The sequence below is a fragment of the Furipterus horrens genome, unplaced genomic scaffold (assembly GCF_987537825.1).
Source record: "Furipterus horrens unplaced genomic scaffold, mFurHor1.1.pri manual_scaffold_10, whole genome shotgun sequence".
Classification (NCBI taxonomy): domain Eukaryota; kingdom Metazoa; phylum Chordata; class Mammalia; order Chiroptera; family Furipteridae; genus Furipterus; species Furipterus horrens.
In genome coordinates this window covers 19692518-19702159 of record NW_028327180.1, presented here as the reverse complement: position 1 = coordinate 19702159, position 9642 = coordinate 19692518, and the positions used below count along the sequence as shown (strand labels likewise).

Sequence of the window (9642 nt, the reverse complement as noted above, 5' to 3'; positions counted from 1 at the left end):
TGTGGCTGGAAATTTGAGAGGAAACCTATCTGGCCGAGTCGGCCTGGGGCAGGCAGGTCCCAGGTGCAAGGCGAAAGCACAAAGACCCTGATGACCGCCGGCTGGCGCCGGGTGATGCAGTTCCACCGCGCAGCCCGGGGCCAGCAGAAACTGCAGGATGGGGTCAAACAAATCCTGGCCCGGGCCTCGCTGTGGGTACAGTGCGTTCCTGCCGGGACGTGGCGGCAAGGACGCCCTTCACGTCCCCGGGGTCCCCCGATCTCTCGCACTATCACTTGTAAGGGCGCAGCTGCCGAACTGATCTATTTGTTTGTTGTTTAGAGCAATTCCAGGGCGCGCGCTCGGCAGCATCTGAAAGCGGTTGTGGGGGACAGCCAGAATTTCTTCCAGGGAGCTCATGAGGGGCATTCTCAGAGGAAAGCCAGACCAAGTGAGTAGTGACCAACCCTGCTCAGATTACTTTCCACTGGCTCCTCCCTTGCTCCCCCCACCTCTAGATTTGCATTAAAAAGGCCAAGAAAACTCTGGCAGGGCCCCAGCAACCACTCACACTGCTCCCCCGGGTCGGAGACCCCCGGAGCTACGCGCAGGCTTGCAGCAAGAAGCAGAGCAGAGAGCTCCTCGCCCGCGCAGTCCTGCCCGTGCCAGGCCTCTCGGCGCTCCCGCCGCCCCGCCGCCCACTTTCCAGGCCCCCGAGCCAGCGCCAAGAGAGCGAGCGGGCCCCGGACGAGCTCCGGCCCCGGCCGCCTCGCGCTTCCCCGGCTCGGCTCCTTCCGCCCCCCAGGGGTCGCGCGCCCACCATGCCGCAGGGCCCCGGCTCGCTGCTGCTACTGGTCCTGGCCTCGCACTGCTGCTTGGGCTCCGCGCGCGGGCTGTTCTTCGGCCAGCCCGACTTCTCCTACAAGCGCAGCAATTGCAAGCCCATCCCGGCCAACCTGCAGCTATGCCACGGCATAGAGTACCAGAACATGCGGCTGCCCAACCTGCTGGGCCACGAGACCATGAAGGAGGTGCTGGAGCAGGCGGGCGCCTGGATCCCACTGGTCATGAAGCAGTGCCACCCGGACACCAAGAAGTTCCTGTGCTCGCTCTTCGCCCCGGTGTGCCTCGATGATCTGGACGAAATCATCCAGCCGTGCCACTCGCTCTGCGTACAGGTGAAGGACCGCTGCGCTCCAGTCATGTCCGCCTTCGGCTTTCCTTGGCCCGACATGCTCGAGTGCGACCGTTTCCCCCAGGACAACGACCTTTGCATCCCCCTCGCCAGCAGCGACCACCTCCTGCCAGCTACTGAAGAAGGTAAGCCTTCCCTTTTATTTGCCCCCTCCGAGCTCCGCTAGGACTTTCCAGGAGGGATCCCGAGGCCCCCGCTCTACATCCCGATGCGTCCCCTCCTGAGATGCCATTCCTGGTGGATCAGGCGCTCTCCTTGCCCTGACGTGTCTTCGTGACAAATTTGAGATATAGCTCACACACACACAAAACACACATACCCAAGCCTCTCAGTCCCTTCCCAGGTTATACCAGTTATACCTTTCTTAGAGACAGTTAAAAAGAAAACGAATGACCAAGAGGCATCTTTCCTTACATATATACAATTACTTATATACAATTTTGCTGCTACTACGGGGGCCTAAATTTTGAGAGCGTTGGAAGTGGCCCTGTGTGGAGGAGTCCGTGAGCATCTGGCCAGAGGCTTTTTGCTCAGCCTCATACGGCACGTTCTCACTGCTGGGTACGATTATAGCCACAGGAACACTCAGGTACAGACAGGCTAGCCAAAATCCACACACAACAGATAGTCTTTTAAGGTACTTGCTGTTCTTTGCCAACTTAGGTTTGGGGAATAAAAGCAGGACTGGCTCAGAGCGTGTTGAAAATTGAGCATTGGTTGTAACTGCTCAGGTGTCTAAGGACGAGGACATAAAGGGAATCTCCAGGAATCATTTTCCATCACAAGTCAGCTTTTATCTTAGGAGTGGTTTTAATTAACTGGAGAAAACCATGCAAAAAAGAGTTTCCCAGGTTTTTAGAAAACAGAGGGGGAGTTCCTGTGCAAAAACCATCAAAGCAATGAAAACCTCATGGGCTCTTGATACTCTTCCTGAAAGCAAAACATATACAATGTGTCTGAGCTGATTTAGGTCCCCCCTGGGATGGAAAGGGGGCTTCCTAATCCCTTTCAGGGCTCCAGCAGCATCTCCCTTTCAATCTCTAATTGTTTTCCTACAGCCATCATTAGTTAAAGAAAATGCAGAGTTGCTTAGCAATCTTTCCTGGCAGGCACCATGAGTATGCAATCATCTTATTGGTTAGATTTCTAATTTATTGCAAATGTTTGGCATATTTTAAACATTTGTCCAACATACACCACAGACCAACCAATACAGGTTAGTAACATTTTATATACATTCCTAGAGCTCCTAATTGGAAATGTTTCATTTTGTTTGAGTGAGGGGAGTTAAAGGCAGTTTTATGTATGTTGCTTTTGTTTTTATTTCTTTCCACTATCGGCACCAACATTATACATTACCTTTCTCCCAAAAGCCACTTTCTCCCTTCAAAATAAAAGTTCATGGTCTTCAAAATATGCTCTGCCATTTTTCTAATGTGATAAATAACTCTTCTATCATAAGTCACAAAGTTTTTTCTGTGAAAATTAAATTTCATATTAATGAAAATCAAATTTCACCCAAATTTTAAAGACAGAACATTTATAAATGTTCTGAAACATTTCTTTTCCCAAGCAATGTTTTAGAAGATTGGGTCAGACCCCAGAGACAGTTGGCTTCAAATTTGGTAAGCCTCAGAAAAAGCTTTGTTTGTTTGTTTTTGGTTGGTTGGCTGGTTTTGTTTTGTTTGTTTTTGAGAATTTGAAACAAACAAATAGGAGCATGAAGAACCTTCACGGGGGACAAAAATAAAAATGAAATAAATGCTGGTTAACTCAAGCACAAGGTGACTCGGGGCCGGTTAGAGCAGCCTGTTGCGCTTACTGGGGTGTTTCCAAAATAAGTGACCCTGAACACCACAGCCACCTTTCCCTGTGCAGATTTGAAAGTACCTTGAAATGACTGTCCTGAGACAGTACTCTGCTAAGGATCCCAGCAGAGACGCAGCTGCCCTGGTGTCTCGCAGCAGAGAAAGACAATCTTTTGGTTACATTTTCCAAAATCTCTCATGAGACTTCTGGTGCTTTATCCCCAGAGAAGTTTTGGGAACAACCTTTTCAGAGACAATTTGTCCCAGAGGTGGGGAGGAGGAGCTGAAAAGCCAAAACCTGTCCCAGTTAACTATAATTCCACCCACAGGCAGTGCACCAAATGCCCCTTTTCTTTGGGACTCATCCTTTACTAAACACTTCATATGAGCATTTTCGTCCATCAAAAAATGGGAGGCATAGAATACTTATTTAGGAATGACCAATCCTTCTTTTACAAAGGAGGCAGAAGCTGGGGTCTTCTGGGACAATTGCTACTCCTGCCTGCATAAGCCCCTCTGAGTTGTTTACAAATGCCACCTGCTGTTCTCTTTTAAGCAAACTTACTAATTTTTCACCTTCCTAGCTCCAAAGGTCTGTGAAGCCTGCAAAAATAAAAACGAGGATGACAACGACATAATGGAAACTCTTTGTAAAAATGATTTTGGTAAGTAATACACCACCACCAACAAAATATTTCACATTCAGAAGTTTTATTCACCAGGAAAACTGAAAGGTGCACATCGTGAAGATGTCACTAGATAAAGCTTAGGTAAAACACCGCCACCATTCACCTTTTCTAAAATCACCCAACGTGATCTATCCCAGTCCCCTCCCTGTGTAACTTTTTTATGTTGACTTGTATTTTCTTTAGGTGAGATGCATTTGTTCTGTTAAGCAATAATCAAATAATGAGAATTATTCAAATTATTAATTTTCAATGGCATTTCTTCATTTTACTTTGGCTTTTTCTTGCCAACAAGCCTCATCCTGGGCCACATTCTCTTTCTGAACCTGGACTGTAGGTTTACAAGCGGTATTCCATATTGCCTCTGTACTTTGGGGGAGTAATGGAAGGGTAGAAGGAACAAGGGTAGAAATTTGATATATTTAACACCACACTCTATTGACATGTGCACCAGGGATGGAAACATGTAAATATTAGCCCCAGCAAACATACTGAATGCATTAAGTTGGCTACAAATAGAAATTTAGTCCAGTGCCAATCTGAAATATTCTTACTTTATTCATAACCATTAGTGACTATATCCAAGATACTGGTCAATAATCGGAGGAGGGATTCCTTAAATTTCAAAAGAAGGAATAAAGCTTAGGAACTTACTTTGGCAAGTCACGTGAAAGACCCATGATAACATGGTGCTTGGGGACAATAAATAATGTGTGATATGTTACCCAAGTGCCATAGAGTGTAAGTCATTGCCCTTAAGAGAATATTATAAGGGGAAAGAGGGTTGGAGACCGTCCACACAGGACTCTTATCAGCACCTTATCTGCTGTCCTCAGGTCTCCAAGCTGAGGGAGGAGCCCAGCTAGACATAGGGTCAATGCCAAATTCAAAGTTGGGACTAGCCAAGAACTTCGTCCAGACTCTTGAGCTTTCTGGCTTTCATCCCATTCCCAAAGCAAGGACCTTTTGATGTGTTTAAGTGGTTGGTACCTCTAAGAAACTTTCATTCAGGCAGAAGGCTGAACTTACTGGTAAACAGATATGATCCCTGCTCAGTCAAACAATAGTAGACTCTAACAGATCTATGCCATGATCTCTACATCTTCAACAAAGTCCTTGAGACTGAGAGAAACCACTCCAACTCCCATTGCTGAGGAATGCCCTTCCAGAAATCCCAGGTCTGCTCAGGTCCCTGACACTCTGCAAATAATCCTAACACTGCTGACCCCAGATCTCTTCCAGAAGTGTCCTGGGTTTACCCTTAGCTGGTCCCAGAACAGCCAGAGCCACAGCTTTAGGAAAAGCTTCACACTGCCAAGGAAGGGGGGAAAAAGAGGAGGCAACTCTGTCCCAACCATTCCTGCCCCTCAGCAAGAGCCACAAATGGGACGAAGCATTTCATATGTCTATATAAAATATATACAACTCTCACGACCAAGCGTGTTAGCGACAGCAATCCCAGGGCCTTACCAAAGCACAGTTCCTAGCTTCCATGCTACCAGATGTGATGAAGGGCAAGAGAGAAAAATATAATTTTAACAAAATGTATATTAAAATTTACATAAAGTATCTTCTGACAGTTTATATCCATTGCACTAGATTTAATCCAGCTCTCTCTCCTGTCTTCCATGAAAAAGTTGGTTATATTATGGGGCTCCAAACAGTTGATTTAAGAGAGATGTGCACACACACATACACACATGTATTAACTGCTTGCTTTGTGGCTTACCTTACAGAAGACCTTCCTAAGGATGCTCTGTCAAGACTGGGCCAAAAAATGTGTGTGTGTGTGTGTGTGTGTGTGTGTGCGCGCGCGCGTGCGCGCGTTAGTGTTCTCTCTTCTTAGAGAAGAAAGCCTTTCAAAACAACATGGAGGTCATTGCAATCTACATATCACACATGTAGATTCCTCACAAGCTTTGTTTTTTATTGCCCCACATTCATTTTTGTCCCCAAAGGGCTAATGAATCTGGATTGTAGGTTTACAGCAGTATTCCATATTGCCTCTGTATTTTGGGGGAGTAATGGGATGGTAGAAGGAACAAGGGTAGAAATCTGATTATTTAACATCACACTCTTTTGCCATTGCACACCTGAAGCATGGGGAAAATGCAGACCAACTCTTTATTTCAGTGGTTTAAGTTCTGAAGAAATAAAAAGGCCCAAACCACTTGCTTATGTATTCAGTACAATCTATCGTTGGATCGGATGGTGTCATTACCTCTGATTACGCCATCCTGCATTCCCATTCACATCTTCCAGGGTAGAAAAAGCTATTCTGGGGCCTTCATTGCCTATATGTGGTCCCAGCTGAAAATCCAGGAAAGTAGTGCCTGGTGTTTTCCCACGGTAATCTTTTGCAATGCTGGTGAATTTAAAGCTAGAGAAATATGAGTAATAAATCTTTACCCCCCAGGTAAAAGTGATGATTTTTTAATGTTTGGAGTTTAAGAATGTTTAATTTGAACAAGTGAAATCTCATGTACATGCTCTATCTGTACCATAGACAAGGCTCCCAAGCAACATATAATCACTTCTCTCACTATATATTAGACCCACCCCAACATCTTACACCTTAAAGTCCATGACTGAGAACTCAGTAGCATGGTTCAGATGTGTATCAGACAAAATAATGGTTGGCTAGGTCACAGCATCCCTGACTTACCTGGTTGAGCTTTGGTCATTTCCCAGTTGACTAGAAAAGCCATTCTTCATCAAATTCTCTGAGAAAGAAAGAAACCATCAAAGCAGCTATACTCACACAAAATTCTTCCTCTATTACCATTACTAATCTAAGCAATGAGTTAAACACCCTCAAAGTCAGGAAGTTAGTCTTGTACCTATCTATGCAGAACAATTGTCAATAGCACCGAGAGTCTTGCAACACATTACAGTCAGGTGAGTTAATGCTCCAACCAGGACAAAACATTGGAATTGCCTATGAGACAATGTTGGTGCTATAGGAGGTGTAGGAACCGGTGTTCTGAGAAGTAGACTCAACCAGGACACTGCCTAACTGGGTGACCTTGTATAAGTCACTATAGTTTTCTGGGTTTCAGATTCCTCATGTGCCAACAAGAGATGTTTAACTGGATTATTTCTTCCAACCTTAAAATTCTATCCTTTCTCTGCCTTCATGGATTCTTGAAATGTAATTCCAGCATGTATGTTTGCAGGGTTTTCTTTCCTAAAGCATAATGTTTATGACTATAAGATGTGTCTTTTATATAAACCACTTACTTTTGGTCTTAGCATTCTAATGAGTCTAATATCCATTTTGGAAACAGTACATATATGATCTGTAAATGCCCAGGCCTTGGACAGGCAAATGTAGCACACGAAGATGAGATCTTCAGAAAAACATTGTTACAGCTAAACATGTGCTCTTAAAAAGAGTCTTGGATATTTTTCTCCTAGTTACTTTACCAAATCAAATGCAGCTGTAAGATCAATTCTCCTTCCCTATAGTTTGTTCTTTAGAAAACAATGATTGTGTGATATAATTTCCTTGCAGTTTTGTCCAAAAACCTATCAGACGTAATTAATTGAGTTTAAAGTTTACAGCCACAGAAGGATCATGTTTCACCTAAGAATCAGGCATTTCTTTTCATGCTGACGTTTCCAATAGGGGAAGTCATTTGTCGAGGAGACCAGAGCACAAACCACATGCGACCTACACACAAACACTAGGGCGGGCCGAAAGTTAATTGAGTCCTACAAAGGGAGTTTTGAAAGGATAGCTGATCTGAAACAAAGTGCCTGGCAAACCCTTTGAGGCTTTAGAAATGGAGCCACCTGCTGCCCCCAGTTCCCAACCCCCTTCGTGCAGCCCCTGAGGGTCCCTTAGCTCTACGCTCTTCTTCTGTCCCTGTCCCATCCCCGCAAGCCAGGCCACCCCAATATGCAATAGAATGGGATGAGGGGAGCTCCCAATCTGTACTGTCTTCTCTTCTTGTAACTGGAGTGATTCCATCCCCTCTTGGTAGCACTGAAAATAAAAGTGAAGGAGATAACCTACATCAACAGAGATACGAAAATCATCCTGGAGACCAAGAGCAAGACCATTTACAAACTGAACGGGGTGTCCGAAAGGGACCTGAAGAAGTCGGTGCTGTGGCTCAAAGACAGCTTGCAGTGCACCTGCGAGGAGATGAATGACATCAACGCGCCCTACCTGGTCATGGGACAGAAACTGGGTGGGGAGCTGGTGATCACCTCGGTGAAGCGGTGGCAGAAGGGGCAGAGAGAGTTCAAGCGCATCTCCCGCAGCATCCGCAAGCTGCAGTGCTAGTTCTGGTGGCCAGGCTGCTCCGACAGGCCGGCCCCAGGGCCTGGCTGACCACATCCGCCTGAGGCAGAGGCCTCCGCTCTCTCGTGTCCCAAGCACAGTCCCTGCAGCTCCGGCTCCAGCCTGGAGCAGCATCCCCTGCCTTTTGCACATTTGCACCCCCAGCATTTCCTGAGTTATAAGGCCTCAGGAATGGATACCTGTTTTCACATAAAGGAAAAACCCAGCCAAGTCTTGTAGAAATATTCAAACTAATAAAATCATGCATATTTTTATGAAATTTTCAAATAGCTCACTTTAAAGTTAGTTTTGAATAAGGTACAACCGTGACTTGGGTCTGATTTTTTTTTTCCTGTTTGGTTTGGGTCACCTGGTTTTCACTTTCTTCCAAGGATGCCATGACATCCAAATAGCTTCACTTTTGTATGTGGCCCAAACTACTGTGGGTCACAAACCTGGTTGAGATAAAGCTGGCTGTTATCTCAACATCTCTCAGCTCCAGCCTGAGACTCAGCACCTAAGTGTTATAACAATTACTTGTCATTTTACACCCTCGTTGGGACTTCACAACTGTAGCATGTATTGCATTTCCAGGTAGAGTACTTCCATTTATAAAAAGCACATTAACCATCATAGCATGACTTCATTAAATAAAGGACACAACAAATTTTGTAACTGACCTGAGTCCTTTAAGCTTTGTTTAAAACATTTTTTTCTTATTTTTGCAAATTAAACCATTGTAGCTTACCTGTAATATACATAGTAGTTGACCTTAAAAAGTTGTAAAAATATTGCTTTAACCAACATTGTAAATATTTCAGATAAACGTTATATTCTTGTATATAAACTTTACATCCTGTTTTACCTACTTGTCTTCTGTCTTTTCAGTAGAAGGAATCGGGAAGGGAACTGTGTAAAAGCTGTCACCTCCTTTTTCCTGAGGTCTGGCCCTCCAACAGTTTGAAGTGTCTGTTTCCTAAGTGACTCATAAAGTGTCCCCCCTCTATGCCACCAGGCTCCGGCCTTGTGCCTCACATCTCAGATTTTTACCTGGGGATCCTGCAGGGGGGCAGAGATTGGCAGGCCCTGAAAAGGACCTTCCTTCTTTTGTCCCTTCTCAGCGATTCAGTTGCAGCCATGTGGCAACCCTACTCTAACCCTGAAGTTCATGGCTTCTATGTTGTCCTTTTCATTTCCAGAAGTTTTCTCAATGAAAAGGAATAATCATTGAAAAATGTTAGTACCTTCCCCACTTAGACTCTAACCCACGATTTGAAGAGTGTACATTGGAAGGCAGGGAGTAAGAAGGGGATGGTGAAAAAACAACATTAAGAGAAAGACGGGTAGACAGACATCCATAAAATGTCCATGTAAATGCTTCATTATTTGGGAATAGAGAAATTCTATTAAACACATGTGGAGAAAGGCTCAGAGGAATTAGCATGGCTCAGAAAAGGCAGATCCAGAGCTGAGTCAGACCTTTCAAAGGACAAATTATATCTTCTATTCAACCTAGGAGTGGATTTTAGGAACATGGTGTAACTCACCTATTCAACAATTTATTGGGCATGTCCTATGGGCCTGGCCCTGTTCTAAATGCTGGGGAGACATACATTAGTCCTTGTTCTTATGGAGCTTTCATAAGGGAGTGAAAGAAAGTAAATAACCACAATTACAACTATATAT

General features: G+C 44.9%; 1 protein-coding gene across 1 annotated transcript; it reads left to right on the top strand.

The window, feature by feature from the left end:
* The first annotated feature begins 414 nt into the window (after window positions 1-414).
* Window positions 415-8820, top strand: SFRP2 (secreted frizzled related protein 2). Its single transcript, XM_090288362.1, has 3 exons — window positions 415-1299; window positions 3567-3647; window positions 7655-8820. The coding sequence occupies exons 1-3, from the start codon at window positions 801-803 to the stop codon at window positions 7957-7959; spliced, it is 885 nt and encodes a 294-aa protein (XP_090144488.1). The 5' UTR covers window positions 415-800; the 3' UTR covers window positions 7960-8820.
* The last annotated feature ends 822 nt before the right edge of the window (window positions 8821-9642 follow it).